The sequence below is a fragment of the Ambystoma mexicanum genome, chromosome 2p (assembly GCF_040938575.1).
Source record: "Ambystoma mexicanum isolate Mex_15411 chromosome 2p, UKY_AmexF1_1, whole genome shotgun sequence".
Lineage (NCBI taxonomy): Eukaryota > Metazoa > Chordata > Amphibia > Caudata > Ambystomatidae > Ambystoma > Ambystoma mexicanum.
Window position 1 is genome coordinate 661650097 of NC_090923.1, and position 18673 is coordinate 661668769.

General features: G+C 45.5%; 1 protein-coding gene across 1 annotated transcript in view; it reads right to left on the bottom strand.

The window, feature by feature from the left end:
* Window positions 1–307: 307 nt before the first annotated feature.
* LOC138566663 (F-box only protein 27-like) overlaps window positions 308–18673 on the bottom strand; it is a 1347647-nt gene continuing 1329281 nt past the window's right edge. Inside the window, exon 11 of the mRNA XM_069644226.1 lies at window positions 308–2558. Within this exon, the coding sequence (XP_069500327.1) occupies window positions 2409–2558 (150 nt within the window). The 3' untranslated portion in view covers window positions 308–2408. The remainder of the gene's footprint in view (window positions 2559–18673) is intronic.

Below are 18673 nucleotides of genomic sequence, written 5' to 3' on the forward strand. Positions count from 1 at the left end.
GTCCCCCCTTCCCTGGTCCAAGTATAGTTCTCTTATTAGGGGCTGCACGTCAATCATCATGACGTGTCAGCTCTTCGAGAAGCTTCTAGGCTCTCCCTTCCCGGCAGTAAACATGTTTTTTGCTTGGAAAGTTACAAGACTGGAAACAGCCAGTCTTGGCTCCCAGGCTTCGGGCACTGTGTTTTGAAAAGATCAGACATTCTTGCCTTATCAGTGCACCTGACTCGCAGAGCGAAGACGAGCAAAGCTGTGCCTGGCTCCCAAGGGCTGCATAGAGCCTCTTGCAAATGCTAGAAGTTTTATGTCTTCAGAAAAGGCCTTCGCAATTAACCCCTTGCAAGCATGCAGGCTCACCCAGTTCGAGAGTCCTGGTTGATGTCAGCATTTTCCTCCACGCTTCGAATAGGCTCTAATACACACAAGATAGCTCAGTGGGTTAGTGCAAATGCAGGTTACTGCAAGTGCCTAGCAGCTTATCACGACATTCCACCCCTTTCGAAGTGAGACCTGAAAATGCTGACTCAGTTCCATGATCTGGAAGCATGCACAGTGTGCTGTAGGCCAATTAAGCGTTTCTCTAGCACAGTCATTCTAGTATAAAGGAAAGACATTCTGCGCTAGAGCCCAATGAAGACGATAACTATGAATATTAGGGAAATCAGCAACCACAGCAATGGGTGCATCATTATATTAAGCAGCTTAGTGGAGGAGGGAGACCATCCAGTGAATATATCCCACCAGTGGTGAGTAGTAACTGATTGCAGATGGTCAGCAGTTTTGATCAATTGGTTTCTGTCTATTATTAGCTTGTACTCTGCAGAAATAACTGAGGTAGCTAGCGTCTGGAAATCTTTCCAAGCAGTTTGAGCAAACTGTCTAATAGCTTGAAGCCGGGCAGTAATCATTCCATAGGATAGAGTCCAGTTAAGCAAATGTGTGAGCTCAGCATGCAGAGTAGTGTGAGACCACTGGGTTAAAGAATATAGGGTATGAGTAACAATGTCTAAGATAGTCACAACTTGATCTACGCAAAATACTTGAGGATTCCCTAATAACCTATAATAGTTAATAAGCAAGGAATGATTAGTAAAACGCAAGCCTTATGCTGATCTATCTGGAAGATGTCAGTCCCATTTATGTGGTATTGCATCCAGGTGCACTCCCCTGCTACGGGATGTATGCATGGGTGCGGAACCCTCCCGGTTAGGGGACACACCCACCCCTGATCCCAGGGCATGCAGCTGTGACTGTAGATGGTGTAGTTTTCGCTGTCTATCCATTCCCCTCATATTTGCGGAACCCACCAGGAACCATTGATTTTCATAGGCAATACTATAAAAGGGCACCATATTTCTAGAGCATAAGCGGTCCTACTAACTTGCATTAACGCATGGCAGGTGTTATTCATGCAATCAAAAGCAAGCGGCTTAATCCATATGTTTGCTGGTAACTGTAGCTCCGCGTGCCAGTGGGTTGAAGATAGTCGCCCCCATTCGGAGCGGAAAGCCAACACCTGCTGATTTAGCAAAGTTTGCCATAAAATGCATCGTGTGTCTTTAGCAGTTTTGTTGACCTGTCCTATGGCAGAGAAAATGTCTTCATAGCTGAAATTCAGCCACTTCCAATGGTTGCCAATACTTGTAGCAGTGTTGCGCAGGGTAGGACTTATCAATGGGCCCCACTGGGCAAGAAGTTTTATAGCGCCGCTGGCATCAGAACCCATAGTGGCTAACTTGTTGCGCACAGTTTCTATGTCAAAAGCATTTAAAGCCCCCGTTCCCACTCCCGCTGCACCCGCAATCAATGAATCTAAACCCCTAGCTACGCGCAATTTGGTGATGGGCCATAGAAATTGACTCCATTTATAGCAGCTTGGTAGTACTAAGGAGACATTGCCCCGTGGCAAGTCTATGTCTAAGTGTACCTCTGAAATGATGGAAGCGTGCATCACATGTCTGCAATTTAAATGTTGTCTTACTACTGGAAAATCTAGCATGTTCACAGTTTCTACTTTGTGTGATTTGAAAAACACCATCCTCCAAGTGGGATGCCTACCATATACAATATTGGTTTTTGATACAAACACCATACTACCATCTGGTAGAGGCTGTTTCAACATACAATTGTATGAAAGGCATTTGGTCAAGTTATAGTCCAGAAAATCTTGGCGAGTACACTCATTGCAGTTCTTGGGGCAAAAGAAACATGAAACATCAAACAAATTATTTGATCCATTCACTGAAACCTTTGGACCTAAGATTTCATAAGCGCCAGTCATATGAGTTAGTGATAAAAGGTGTCCGACAATGTGCCAATCTAGAACTCTTGCAGTTCCATGTGGATACTCATTTGTAACGCTTTTCTCACAGGTTACGGTGCGGTTGTAGTTATCATGCAGGACTGGAGCATCAGGTGTAGTGCATGCGATTCTCAGAGTCCATGTAGTGTCTTGCAATAACCCACTCTTTACAGAGAAAGCGTTGGTTTGGCAGGCCAGGAGCACCCACAGCACGGCAAGTCCCATCCCCTTCATACTGCTCTACGTTCGTGGTGTGAGCCTAGTAGCGGGAATATAAACAGGCACATCAGAATTATGCAAAAGTACAACATACGTACTTCCAACACCTTGACTTAACACTTCCCCAGCCTCAGGCTTTTTGTTAGGATGGTGCACCCACACCTTTTTTCCCGTGCTACCGAAGCCTCCTTCCCCCCTCAATGTAGTGTCTGGGGATTGCTTGCTTTCTACTACTAGGGGGACAACTGCTCGTTCACAAATCAATTGTGCAATTCGGTCATATTTGGTTAATGGTACTGCAGATGCACCAGCATTATGTAAAAGTACCGAAACAGTCCCTCTATAATCAGGATCAATCACACCTCCCAATATGTCAATGCCTTGTTTTGCCAGGCTGGATCGTGCAGCAATGCGTCCATAAGTGCCAGCCGGCAATTTGATGCCAATACCCAGCGAGATGGATTTGGTTTGCCCCGCCGGTATAACATCATCTTCACAGGTAGATAGATCAAGTCCAATGCTGCCTGCAGTCGCTTGCACAGGCAGCTTAGCTTCTTTGTCGGTTTTCCACACAACAAGAGTCTTTGTAGATTCCACTTTCGCACTTGTCAGTCTCACAAAGGGTGTCTGGCGATTTCCCAGTGGACGATTGTTCAGTTCAAACAGTGCTTGTGCCAGGTGTTTGCACCACCCCTTGAGAGTGTGAGTCTTAGTCAGCTTCTTTATTTGTTGCTTGAGCAGCCCATTGCTACGTTCCACCAGAGCAGAGGATTCTGGGTATCGGCTAATGTGCAGTGTCCATTTTATGCCTTGCTCTAGTGCCCAGTCTTGCACATTGTGTCCAGCAAAATGGCTGCCTTGGTCTGATTGGATTTCATCCGGGATGCCATAGTGTCTGATGAGGTATTCCATGCCTTGCACGGTAGCCCGTTGATCTGCATGGGCGACTAGATAAGCTAACAGCAGTCCAGAGTATGTGTCTACCATGGTCAACACATAATGCTTTCCATTCTCGGGCAGTAAAGGGCCAATGTAGTCAACTTGCCATACGCTAGCAGCTCTTTCACCTCTTCTCAAAGGGCCTTGAGGCTTCCTCTCCAGAGGGTAGTGCTTCACTTCACTGCACACGGAACATTGGGAGGCAGCTTGTATGGCTTGATCCATGGTAATGGTTAATTGTCTCTTTTTTGCCCTTTGATAAGTTCCTGTTTGCCCTAGATGCCCTGAGGTTTGGTGTGCCCAATTCACCATCCCTTGCAGCACCTCAGCTTATTGCGGTGTTGTCACTGGGCGAATCTTTGCCATTTGGTCCACTTCATTGTTGAACAGGGCAGCCATTGAGGTGTCAGGGGGCATGTGTGCATCGACATGCCCAATGCAGATTTTGCACCTCTCACCTTTGCACCACATCTCTTCCCAGATGTCTGGCCCTCCCTAGATCGGTGTGTTCTTGATCTGCCAACCATCTCTTCTCCATGCCGGTGCCCAATGTGTCAGGCCTTGATATGTGGCCCAACTGTCTGAGTATATGTATGCAGTCTCTGTTTCCTTCACCTGTTCAATCACGGAGGCCACTGCCTGCAGTTCAGCATACTGACTTGATCCTCCCACACCTTCTCTCATTAGCAGTGTTTCTCGGTGGGGCTGGAATGCGACAGCTTGCCAGTGTCTTTGCCCTTTATCATACTTTGCGGTGCCGTCCGTGAACCATGCAGACTTTTGTTCTTCTTCTGTCAATGTATCATAGGCGGGTGCGACTTTGAAGGGAGATTCTGGCAACGCCACAGGGGTGTTTGGTTCAGGCATCGCTTCCAGATCTACCGCCTCCAGCATTTGTTCTTGCAGTCTGGAAACCCCTGTGCGGCCAACTTTCGCACGTTGCTGTAAATACCATTTCCATTTGACATGAGTGGCGTCTTGTGCTCTGCCACTTTTCCCATTTGCTGCAGTGTCACTCACCCAGCCCATGATTGGAATTTCTGTGCATATTTTCACTGGTTGCTCGCCTGTGATTCTTTCAGTTTCAACTAGAGCCCAGTACACTGCAGCAACTTGTTTATCAAGCGGAGTGTATCTTGTCATAGGATCTGTGAGTTTCCTTGACCAGAACCCCTGTGGCACTCTTTTCTGTCCTTGCTTTTCCCACAAGCTCCACACAGCCACGTCATTGTAGACAAGAATTTCCAATTCAAAAGGATCAGTTTTTGTCAGGGGCCCCAGCATGATGTAATTTTGCAAAGCGTCTTTAGCCTGTTGGAAGGAAGTCTGTTGCTCTAGGCCCCATGTAAAGTCATGTTTCTTTCTGGTGACTTTGTAAATGGGTTTCAGTATCAGGCTTAAATGAGGTATGTGATTTCTCCAAAACCCCATTAACCCAATGAATCTTTGTGCCTCTTTTTTATCTGCTGGTGGAGCCATCTGCTGAACCATATCAATTACCGGGTCAGGAATTTCCTTAACTGACCCAGACCAGATTGCACCTAGAAATTTCACCTCTTGAGCAGGCCCCTGTACCTTTTTGGGATATATGGCCCACCCCCGATTTTGCATGTGTGTGATCAACTTTTCAGCAGCGTTTTCTACATGTTCTTTCTCAACACTGGTCAGCATGATGTCATCAATGTAATGAGCAATAAATACATTATCCAATTGCACCATCTTTAAGTCTCTGGCAATTAATCCATGACACAGAGTCGGACTATGCACATACCCCTGGGGCAATTTAGTAAAGGTAAATTGTCTGTCTCCCCAAGTGATAGCAAATTAGTCTTGTGATTCAGTGTCAATATCAATGGAGAAAAATGCATTGGCCAGGTCAAGGACCACATGCCATGCACCCACTTCTCTCGTAAGGTTTTCAATCAGTGTGATGATGTCTGGCACCGCCGCAGCTAAGGGCGGCACCTTCTTGTTCAAAATGCGGTAATCAATTGTCAGACGCCATGCCCCATCCGGGCGGCGGACAGGCCAGATCGGTGAGTTGAATGGACTGACTGCCGGCCTCATTATGCCAGCTTTCACCAATGACTCAATAGTTTCACCAATCTCTTTATGTCCTCCTGGCAACCGGTACTGTTTCACACACACTGGGTCAGCAGGAGGAGGTAAATGCAAGGGGGACCATTTGGCATGCCCAACCACAACGGGGTTAATAACTCTCACATGGATTTTTCGATTGCCAAAAACAAATTCGCCTAAATCTGTAGTCACACTTTTGCCCAACAACACATCCATGCCAAGGATGTACTCCGGTATATCTGCAATCAAAACATTTGCTGTGAAAGGCAATCCCTCGCCAATTGACATTTTTACATTAAAGGCTTTTGCAACAGTTTCTGCTCCCCCATAACCATTGACCAAAACTCTGGGACCAGATAATTTACTGGGATTGCCATTCAGAATGGTTACCTCAGCTCCTGTGTCTAGTAGAGCCAAAACATGTTTTACTTTCTCATCCAAGTACAAGGTAAGTGGCACAAAAGGGCGTCTGTCTCTGGGACTAGTTCTCTTTATTAACCGTACCTCAAAGACAGAGCCAGCCCTTCAATCAAAAATGGGGTCTGGGACCTCCCACTTGTCCTTTGCCAAATCAGGGTAACCTTTTGCTCGCACTTTGGGCTTCAACACCTCCTCTTCAGAGGGTGCAGAGGGCTTAGTTTTTTCCAATCCCTGTCTTTTTAATTTTTTCCATTTCTCAAGCAGCACAGATGTGGGTTTACCATCTATCTCTTCCCTTGGAATTCCTGCTTTTAGCAGGTCCACCCACATTTGTCTGCGTGTGATCTCGACAGTACCAGCTTTCTCTTTAGACTTTACATTTTTACCACGCTTTTTCTCTGAATCATTGTTTGCAGCCACTAGGCGCGCTGCTTTACGCACATCCAGCCCTTCTAATTGCCCTAACAGAAGTGCCACTTCACTGGCTTTGCCCTGCGCTGGACCCAGCAATGAAAGCAATGCGCCCTTCATGTGACTCGGTGCATTTCTTAACAAACGTGCGCGCATGCCAGCTGTAAACAACTCCATGTCAGGCCCTGCAAAATTTGCACTGTACAGTGCACACTGCAAACCCATCTCTCTAAGCTGATCTGTTGCTTCAGTTAGTGATTGCCAACCGCCCCAACTCTCTTCCATATCCATTGGACTCCCATATAGAGTCATTAAGGCAGTCTGAAGCCAATTAAACAAGGAATGAGAACCTTGCTGTCCGAGCGCACCGCGCACTATCTGTCCCAACATCACATTAGTTGTGAGTGAACCCATCTTTAACAGTTCCTCTGGGCTTAAGAAGATACTATCGGCACCCGTGTCCCAGAGGCGAAGGAACCATCTCAGAAGTGCTTCTCCTGGCTTCTGTCTGTGTATAATCGCGGACAATCCTTGTATTCTGAATATTTGCACCGCCAGCTTGGCCTTTTGACTTGTTAGTGATTAACGGCCGCGCTGGATAAACACATTTCTTTGGAGCACATTCCAGCTCCTCTTCATCCGAACGATTTAATTCAGCAAGTCTAATTTCAACAGACTCATTCCAGTCATATGCTTGCTCAGTTTCACTATCACTGACTTCACCCGACCATAAATTTGGGTCCCAGTTATCTTTCCTAATTAGCGTGCGAATCCTTATCTTTGACGGATTGCCCCGCCGCTGTCTGCGCTTGTGCGTGGCTACACGCACAGCTAAAGAGGCACACCTGTCCTCCATCTGATCAGCCCGTTTAACGGACGATTCAAGGGTCTCTCTCATAATAATTTGTTGCTCTTGGAGCAGGGAAATCTCATCTGTTAATTTGCGAATCTGCGCATCTTTAAGCAATTCATTCTCATGCACCTTTCTGAGCGCCTGCAGGAATAACCAGCCTATGTTTCCTGCTGCCTTTAGCTCCCTTCTGCATCTCTCAAGCGGTAAACTCTCCAAGCACTTACTAATTACAGCCGGGGAAACATCATTTTCAAGCATGTCCCATGCCCTCGGTGCCGAGTACCGATGCAAAATATCTGCCACACCCGACCAAGCATTTGATGCCGGCCATCCTGGAATGTGACAGAGTGCACTATCTTCCCCATTGCATTCATCTTTTGCATGTTTTTTCCAGAATGGCATCATGCTCGTAAATCCTGCTCACAGCGCCAAATGTAGTGATAAGCAGTACCCGCACCTCCCTGGGATCCAGCCCTTTGTGCAAAGTAAATCACTCCTAATTACCTTCCCACACAAATAAGGTTTAAGACGCACAATGATCTCAGTCTAGAAAAAAAGCCAATCACACAGAATATATGATGCTTGCATTTATTATCTACAGTGGCTAATGAAAACTAAGCAGCAATTTATAATAATGTGGAAATAGAAAGTGCAAGCTATATAATGCCAATTATCAATCACAGATGAATATGCAATTATTTGGTCTTACGCTCCTAATGAAATGTAGATGAAGGTAAGATCTGATCACACCCAGGACCCTCGCCGCTACAGGTGCCCGGCACTCCTCAGAAGAGGAGGGGAGGACTGGCCAAGCCCCCACAGTCCTACACCAGAACGGGGATGTGATGTTAGGAGTCTCGGCCCTGATAGTGCACAGCTGGTCGTCCAGGCACTGTTCTTCTTGATACGCGCGTCTTTCCAACAGCCCAGGATGAGTCCCCCCTTCCCTGGTCCAAGTATAGTTCTCTTATTAGGAGCTGCACGTCAATCATCATGACGTGTCAGCTCTTCGAGAAGCTTCTAGGCTCTCCCTTCCCGGCAGTAAACATGTTTTTTGCTTGGAAAGTTACAAGACTGGAAACAGGGTTCGGGCACTGTGTTTTGAAAAGACCTGACTCGCAGAGCGAAGACGAGCAAAGCTGCATAGAGCCTCTTGCAAATGCTAGATGTTTTATGTCTTCAGAAAAGGCCTTCGCAATTAACCCCTTGCAAGCATGCAGGCTCACCCAGTTCGAGAGTCCTGGTTGATGTCAGCATTTTCCTCCACGCTTCGAATAGGCTCTAATACACACAAGATAGCTCAGTGGGTTAGTGCAAATGCAGGTTACTGCAAGCGCCTAGCAGCTTATCACGACACCATCCTGAACTACAGAGTTTGTTGATGGAAGGCAGTGCTGATAGGGTTGAGTTCAGTAAGGTCAACGTGAGTGCCCATCTTTGGAAGGCCTAAGGAGACAGGCCTGCTCCCAGCTTGAGGGTGAAACTCCTGGGAAGCACAGGACTCATTGGCAAGGTGGGCTCCTCTACAGTGAGCCCACAGAGTCTACAGAAGGAGACCATAGGAGGTTGGTGGTTCCCCTTGCTGTAAGACCCTTCCTCTTGTAGTTGGTGCATGAAGTCCCCCTTGGTGGTCACCATGGCATCAAGAGAACCAAGGTTATCCATGCATTTCTACTGGCTCAAGATGGGGGTGCAAGTAGAAAGCCACTGCAGGAGTTTTGCCACATTCCATTTATATGGGCAAAGTGGCACAGCAATCCAAGCTCCATTGGTACCACTCCCAGTTGTGTGAGTACCATTTGAGAGGGTAAGGATTGACATTGTTGGTCCCCTTGACCCCCAAACACCCTCAGGCAATAGGCTTATCCTGGTGCTGGTCGACCATGCCACCAGTTATCCTGCGGCCATCCCATTGAAGACTGTGACTGCCAAGCCTGTTGCAAAAGCTTTACTTGACATTTTTACTAGGGTAGGCTTCCCTAAAGAAGTTGTGTCTGATAGGGGCAGCAACGTTATGTCAAAGTATATGTAGGCCATGTTGAAGGAATGTGGAGTTACCTATAAGTTTTCATCCACATACCACCCACAATCCAATGGTCTAGTTGAGCAGTTTAACATAACCCTTAAGAGCCCCAAAGAAGAAAATTGGCTCTTCTAATACCATGCTTACTGTTTACCTGCAGAGAGATAACTCAAACCCTAGGCTATAGTCTAGGAGGGGTGGGAGATGCCTACTCTCTCTATCACTACCAATGTAGTGGACTATGTGCTGGGACTCCGTAAAAGAATTGTACTCCTGGGCTAGTGAGAAGTTGAAGGCTGGGCAAGCTGTGGTGAAACTTTGGTATGACCAGAAAGCTTCCCTGATCAACTTCCCACCAGGCCAACAAGTCTTGATCATGAATCCTAGAAGGCCTAGAGCTTTGCGGGACAAATGGTCAGGTCCTTACACAGTGGTGGAGTCACTGGGTGAGGTCAACTATTTAGTGGACCTTGGAAGGACTGGACAGGTTCCAAAAGTGTTGCATGTAAATAGTCTGAAGACTTTCACCCCAAGAGGTGAATTAGCTGCACTGTTGTTGGCTTCAGATGTTGAGGAGGAGGAGTCAGAACCTCTCACTGACCTGTTCCAGGGCAGTCCTTCAGATAGCTCCATTGAGGGTGTCAAAGTGGCCCCTCACCTGACTTCTGTTCAAGAAGCTGAGGTGAGAAGTTTGCTGAGGCAATTCTCCCCAGGTTTTCTCTAGCTCCTGGTTTGACACATTGGTGCAAACATGACATTGACACAGGAGATAGTGTACCTACCAAAAGTAGGGGATGCAGAATGACAGACAAAGTAAACTCTTACATCAAGACAGAGGTCAACAAGATGCTAAATCTTGGGGTGATTGAACCTTCAAGTAGTCCTTGGTCCAGCCCTGTGGTTTTGGTTCTAAAAGGAGGTTCCTCTGAGTTGACGTTCTGTGTTTATTACAGGGCTTTGAATGCTGTGAAAAGGACAGATGTACCCCCCTGCCTAGAACAGATGAGCTGGTGGATACTTTGGGTGCCTCCAAATACCTCAGCACATTTGACCTCACTACAGGCTGTTGGCAAATAGCCCTTGCAGAACATGCCAAGGAGAAGACAGCATTCTCAACTCCAAAGGGCCATCACCAGTTCAGGGTAATGCCTTTTGGTTGAAGAATGCACCTGCCACTTTTTCAGAGGCTTGTGAATCATATCCTTAATGGGTTGGATACATTATGTCTAGCATATCTGGATGACATAGCAGTTTTCAGTGTCACCTGGGAGGATCATGTGAAACACCTTAGAATTGTGTTGCCGGCTCTTCAGAAGGCCCATAAAGGCTAGTAAGTGCCAGATTGGTGAAGGCTCAGTGGTCTACCTTGGGCATGAAGTAGGCGGAGGGAAGATACAACCTCTACCCAGTAAAGTACAAGTAGTACAAAACTGGCCTAACCCGAATACCGAAACCCAGGTGAGAGCCTTTTTAGGACTCACAGGGTACTACCAAAATTTCATGGCAGAATATGCCACCATAGCTGCCCCTCTGACTGCTCTCACAACTCCAAAGAAACCCAAGAAGGTATCTTGGTCTGAGGATTGTGGGACAGCCTTCAATGGCTTAAAATACTCCTTGTGCCAGGCTCCTATTCTCAGGGCCCATGATTACCAAATACCTTTTATTGTGCAGACAGATGCCTCTGACACTGGGATAGAAGCTGTACTATCACAAGTAGATGGGAAGGGTAAGGAACACCCTATTGGATTCATTAGTCGCCAGCTTAAGGACAGAGAGCTCAGGAGGTCCACAGTAGAGAAAGAATGTTTCTCTGTTGTGTGGGCCTTAAGGAAGCTGAGGCCCTACCTATATGGGACCCACTTCTCTATGCAAACTGACCATAATCCCTTAAAGTGGCTAATTAACATGGAGTGAGAGAATCCAAAGTTGCTCAGGTGGTCCACAAACCTGCAAAGGTTTGACTTCATCATTGAGCATAGGCCAAGTGTCCAACATAGCAATGCTGATGGGTTGTCCAGAATGTTTAACCGACCTGAACATGAGACTCATCCAGGGATGGATTAATTCCCCCTGGTCTTGGTCTGGGAGGGGCGAGTGTTAGGAAAGTTTCCCATTCATGTGTAATTTTCCCTTCAGCTGTGTACCCCCCAACTTTTTGCTGCTGTTTAAACACCATAGTCTGACTTTTACCAGTGGAACACAGCCTTCCACTGCACTCGCCTGGGCTTTCACTCACTTTATTGTGGGGAAACTGACATGCCCTTAAAGACAGTCAGTACTGGGTTCCCTTAGTCCTTTCCAATGTTGCAACTTTTCTGCAATGTGTTACAAGTGCACAATGTACCTTACAGTACAGTACACTTGGGTCTTCCTTTCATTTCCAAAGGCCCTAGACTCCTTCAAAGGATTTTTAGGAGAAGTGCAGATGTGCCTTGCACACGGGTTGTGGCAGCTTATATTTTGGCTTATTTTTAACCCTTTCTTGCCATGCAAACCGGGTTTACCGCGGTTGGCACAGGAAGGTGGCCTGGCTCCAAAACGGCCATGCCATGAGATTCTTTGTCCTGTCCTTTGGCCATCATGCAGACCCGGGTCAGTCTTTATTTGGTCATGCATTCTCCCGCAAAACACCAAGCTTTTGTGAGCTTCTGCATGCCTTGTGTGTGTGCCTCCAGGATGTGGGCTGGACTGTCTCGTTCCAATAAACATCCTGGGTGCCAGAGAGTCTGGTGTGCTGGGAATGACTGGGACCACTGTGGTCCGTGATTGGTCCACGTCTGGTGTGCCTGTATGTGAGCACATCTCCCATTGGGTCCCCTTCGTGAGCAGATCTTCCATTGGGTCCTCTTTGTTTTGGCACAAAGGAGATTAAGGATAAGAGAAGGCTCCAAACACCCATACCAGGTCGATCTCTTGAGTTCTCACTGAATCTAGGATAGGATCCAAGTATCCTGAAACTAAGAAGCTAAGTCGAGGAACCGCTGGTGACCCGCTGGAAGGTTTTGCACCCTGAGCCCGCTGTTGTCCCGCTGGACCCCTCTGCATCTGATCGCACCAGAAGGTCTGCAAAGGTGCTTCAACCCATTTGAGTAGTGGGATCAACTACTCACAGCACCTTCATCTAAAACTGCAAGAAAGCCTCTTCGGAAGTGTTCCTGGGCCAACCAGTGAACTGACCAGCTTGCGCAGGACCTTTGCTCTGAAAAAGCCGCTGTTTCGAGTTGACACTTGAAACTTGGTAGATCGTAAGCTCTGTATTCGTGGCATTCTCACACCGAATTACGTATACTTGGCATTCCCAGGTCTGGCATAAAGAGAGAGCGCCCGAACCAGAGTACACACGGTCACTGTGTCGCCCAGCAGCGGTGACAAACTTTGCAGGTGCTTTGCTGCTGTGCTCCTCTGTGCCCTGAAGCCCGCTACAGTGAAACTGGCCTGATCCCTTTATCACCAGCAGAGAAATTACCACTGTCCTACCACAGAATCATCAATGTATCTTTGCTGCTAAAAGCCACAGCGCTGCACAATTGCCGCATTTGAACCTGCAACCGAAGTGGACTCGACTGCCGAAGTTTGGTCCGGAGTGTGCCGGGGGTTGGTGAGTACTTGCAACCCTTACCAGTGGCCCCTAGTGCATCCATCCATTTTTATGCTTGAGTGTCCTCTGAGGGCCACGCACCTTTCCACAGGTAGCCTGTGCTACTGTCCCATTCCCAACTCCTGGAACTTGTTCTGCCCTTTTGTGGAGACCCTCAACAAAAAGTGGGAACTTATTCTTCATCACCTCACCCACCTTCCTGAGCTGATACAGCCCCTGCAAGAAACCCTGTTTTCGCCCTTCTGCACTATCGCATGCACAAGCATTTGAAAGTACATTTGAGCACTAGGCTCCACTCTTCGTAGGGACTGGACTTCCTCTCAGTTAGGACTCGATTGATGAAGAACTGCCTAAAGTCTATTTGCAATGCTTGCTCCCTTTCCTGTCAGGTTCTGGACCCATTCTGTGCATTAACCCTTTAGGCCACTTGGAATTGTATATATATCTTATAGTAGTGTTGTATTGGTTCCAAGTATTACTGTTTATAATTGCTTTGTGTTTGAGTTCAAAGGTCTTGAATAAATGTACCTGTATTTTTAATATATATACACCAGACTGGGAGTGATTTGTAGTGTCCGTTACTGTTTGTGCTCATTGTGGGCTTTCAGTCACCCTCACCCCTCCTGAGACCTAGTCTTGACCGCCGCCAATGCTACCTTGATTGGTCTGGCTTGTCCAGAAGGTTACCCTGTTCCAAGAAACTAGGCTGGCCTTCTGAACCTCTGCCCACCAGTTCAGAGTTCAGAAATCCATTTTAGCAGTACCGACATCTCTGACGAGGGCTGGGAGGCTATGTGCATGCAAACCTGGGATGTCTCTCTGAATGATAGGTTCCGCCTGATCCAACTCAAGGTGCTACATAGATTTTACTACACCCAAACTAGACTACATATCATGTCCGATGATCACTTCCCCCGCTGCCTCAGATGCCACATGGACGACGCAGATTACTTCCACATGATTTCGGACTGCCCCAGAATCACGGGGTATTGGGCGGGGTTTGTACTGCTGTATCTGCTATGTTAGACTGCAGTCCAGTCATAGTTTTAAAAAAAAAGGATCGAATGCCCTTTTTTTCGAAACCAAAAGGACCGAAAAAAATGTCAAATGCTTTTTTATTTATTTATTTATATATTGTTTAGTTTAGTATGCCTAAAAAAGTTATTTTTTAAAAGAAAACAGGGGGTTGTGGGGGAAGCCCCCATTAAAAAAAAAGCATTCTAAACTTTTTTTTCCTGCACTTTTGGTGTCCAAAAAAAGACATTCGATCCTTTGTATTTCGAACAAGTCACCTACAACCAGACTGCACAATAGATCTGAATCCTATAAACTGCCAGTTCCATGAGTTACTGACACTACAGGGAACCTGTCGTAAACTGGCTAGTTTTTCCATGATCCTTGCTGTGTGCTGCACATTGCTGCTGTGGTTTAGGCCAGCTAGTCCCACCATCGTACAGTGTTACCTCGATGTTACCTGGGCATCAAAAACAGAGGAACGCTGGATCTCCATGTAACCAACTTGCTGCAAGCCCCCAGACATTGACCCCCTTTCCGAGTGTACCTGCAAACAATCACCACTGACTGATCGAGCGACATTGAAGTCTGAATACTGCACGTGTTATTTATGCATTTCTTACCTCATGATAAGCGACACACAGCCGCAATGTACTGTAAAAATAACTGAGAATGAGACCACTTTTGAATCCATGTTACTTTGTATATTGCTAGAGCCTTGATTGCCTGTTCTGTCTTGTCAAGCACTTAATAAAGAAGGTTAACACACAAAAAAATGGACGTCACAGCATGCATTACAATATTAATTGCAGACAGATTTTGGCAAAATGTCCTTTATAACACAAAATCTAATAGGAGAGAAAAACACAATCTTAGCAGTATGTCACAAGAGCTTTTTTATAAATGAAAATGGCAGTAAGTTAGAAATAGATAAGGACGAAGTAGCCAATGAGGATGCGACAACAAGCATTAGGTCCTTGTCATTTGCTGTGTCATTTCAGAACCACTTCTATCCATCTCTAAATTGCAACGCAATTTCTGTGAGTCATTGAAAAAGGGGAAAACAAATTTTTATGCTGATCAGCAGAATATGAGGTAATCTGGGAGAGGAAATAATGATGCATTTTAGGAAGCATTTGTGTCGAATAGGAAAGGGCAATGCATTTTACTCATAGAAACCTGACCAATCATATTGTAAGATTCATATTAGATCAGCGTTGGTATCTAATTTATTTTTGATTATGAATGTATGCTAGATATAGGAGGGCCTTGAGACTTTCCTTGCCCGCTTCACACATCCTGTTGTCATGAGAAACACTCCTGGCTTACCGGGGGGATGAATGTTTTTGTCTTTGCAAAATTACATGTCCCTATCCATGAATGGCTTTATTGGGTTATGGCTGAGAAATTATCTCCTCTACATCTGGCGATTTCCACAAAGGGACGTGTAAATCTTTTACAGATTAAAACGACAAGAGTCCAGAATCTTCTCTGATGTGCGGCACTGAAGGTCAGAGAGTTTGCAGAACTAAGAGGAGCGGTGAGAGGGAGGGCGCAGTCGGACCCCATGTATCAAAAGTAGCCGCCTACTGATGTGTCTTTTCCGTGCCTGGCAGTGCAGCGCAGACAGCAGACTAAGAAGGACGAACCGGCTTCATAAATTATGAGTAAATTATGCATTGTGCAGGGAACACAATCTGAGGGTAAAGGGATGTATTGGGTCTATTGTATATATTGTATGTATTGTGTATTGTACATATAGGTGAGGGTAAAATATACGTGGGGGTAACAAGATTTTGTTTATGGAGATATACCCCGTTTCCTATCCTTAAGAAGGTAGATGGACACACATTACACTCCCAAAGGGGGTATTTTTAGAGAGGATTCCTGAGGCAAGGCCAACATAAAGAATGCATGTCACACTCCAAAATGGGGTGAACTATGAGATGAGATCCCTTTACTAGAGAAAGGAAAGAAAGACGATTGTAGAAATTGTTGTGCACACTTTGTTTGGGGTTATGAATATATCAGTGTAAGAAGTTCATTTGTTTAACTAGAAACAGAACAATAGTAATATTTCGGCTGTTTAACAGATTCTAAAAATATGCGATTGATACCAATCAATCATAGGAGGGCAACAGTTGAGAAAATAAATATAACAAGACAAGATTCTTAGATGGTCCATAATAAAACAGCAGGACAGTGAGAATCGATAGAACTGTAACAAATAAGCAAAGTGTCTATTATTGTGAAGGCTTGGAACTGCTTTTTGAAAAGTATTTTGGAGAAATGGGCGGTTTTAGAAAGTGAAAGTATTATGGAGCAATTTGGAAGGGTGAAAAAAAAGAAGGGACATTGGGGTGACTAAAGGAGTGAGATTGTGATCATATTAAGGTTGGCGGTTAAGAGAGCGACCTACCATGATGTTCGTTTTGGTGGGGTGGTACATGGAAATGAACAGAGGATGATCTGGTTAATTGGATTTAAGGAAATATTTTTGGAGTATTTATTATGTTGTGTGTTTGTATTTTTATGTTGTGTTAGTGAATACTAACTCATGTTAAATGTGATGTGTATTGTGTGGTGCGTCATTATTTGTTGAGGACAAAGCAAACAATAATTTTTTGGGTACAAAGCAAACCTTTCACAAAAAGAAAACGCAAACAATTTTGCAACAAACATCATAAAACATCATACAGTGATGTAAAAAAAAAGGAAAGGAAAAAGAAAACATCATACATTTGTCTGCTTTCCTTAAGCTTTCCTAGTATCTCCCGTAAAACATTGTAGAGTGCTAAAACAAGTGAGGTATTATTCCCACATGAGCGGGGGGCACAAAACAAATCCCCCAAGGACTCCCCCCCCCCCACCTGACCTCTCTCTACAGAATTTTGGACTCGCATTAAGGGCAAGGCCAACATGATGAGTGTTCTTAGACGGGCGAGTGTAGGGCATGTTTCCTTACAGTGGCAAAGGCAACATGATATGATTTCTTACAAAGGTGGGGGGCATTTGTGCAGCCCACAAGGCAATGTTTTTTCTTTTTAGGGTGGCATGATATTTGTTACTGGCGTTAGGGGCAAATACAACATGAGTGTTCTTATATGGGGAAATGTGTGTAATGATAAGGATTTTTTTTATAGAGCTTTTTCCAAAGCACTGTACAGAGAACATATCTATATAAAATGAACACCCATCTGAAGTTGGTACTTATATATGTACCACAGAAGGAGGAAAGGCTGAGCTGGCCTTGCAGAATTTGAACCTGCCATCTGCAGATCACTCTCAGACCACTCTCAGACTGCAGCAGCAAGCACTCAACATACTGAGCTATCTTATCAGCTAGCCAGTAAACACGTTTTCTTACAGTGGGCATACAGTGGGCAAAGGCATCATGAAAATGTTTTGAAAATACTCCTGTGCAGTGTTGGTCACTAGGCTTGTAATAGACTTTTTGCATGTCTTACCCTACAAAACCGATTTTAAACTGTGTGGCTGTTTACCTAATGTATCACAGCAAGTGTAATGTAGAATGCACCATTTTAATCCCTTATTTCAATATTGTTCTCGGGGGTAGAACCCCTACAAACCCACCTTAAGTGGTTTGCTCTCCCTCGCTATGCTCAATAGCTCCTGCAGATTCTGCCAGGGGCAGAACAAGCCCAGTTCCCTCCCTGGGCTCCTGTTTACCCTACTACATTAGCTTGAGGACTCACTTGTAACACAATCCGGGCTACACCCCTGGTGAGTTGGGGTGAAAGATGCATCTAATGTGCCAAAGGAAGGCGTAATATCTATTCAGTCTCCTCGGCTTTTGCGTAGGGGGGTGTGGGGCTGGGGATTAGCTCAACCGCACAATAGGTTCCATGGTCCCACTCACTACCAGTTTTCAAAACTGCCATCAAACCCCCCACCTCCAAAAATGTTTTGGCTGACTCCGCCCCTAAGTGGGATCCATTTGTGGGCAGTGAGTGGAGTTCCTGCATTTTATGGGAATGTTATAGGCCTGCATGTGTGTGTCAGTTTTGCACACAGTGTGAGCAGTGAGCTGCATTGGGGCCAGGCACAGGCGGGAAAACGAATAGCTACAGGCTGCAGCATGAAGAAGTAACTCATAAAACTGTCCCACAAATAAGTGCCCCACTTTGACGTTGACGCAAAAAACTGTCCAACACTGGCCTTTTACATTTTTGGTTCAGGCATTGCCCTAATGCCCCATGGCCCAGCCAGGCACTCCCACAACAAACCAACATAGCATATAGTCTGTTGTTTTCCTTATTTACCATATAAGTTCAATTGAAATGCGTAAAATGATTAGCATGAAAGATGAAATGTCATCTGTCTGCCCCACCATGGGCAATGGCTCAATAATGAATTTAACATTGTGTTTAGGAGCTCATCACTTTATTTGAGAGAGACAATCTTGCTGCAGTTCAACTGTAATTATTATTAGTTGTAAGTTAGCAGTGTAAGCCTAATGAAGACATGCACTAATGTCTGTTGCTTTCCTTCTCTTTCTGCAGAAGTAGGGAATAGAGCAACATCATGAATCCAGAGTCATCAAACCAAAAATATCTGGAGCCACAAGGCAAAGACAGGTAAGAAAACAGAAACTTGCCGAAGCAGCAGAATCCTCTCAAGATATTTGTTTGCTTTTAAGATCCAGCCTAAAGGTCCCATTGACAAGCATGAGAACATTTAAGTTATTGCCCATTTAAGTAATGCCAACGTTTTTAACCACTGAATGATGTTAATGTAGTTACAAGATTCTTTCCTTCCTTGCTTTCAGAACTCAGCAGGAAAACCCCCTTCATT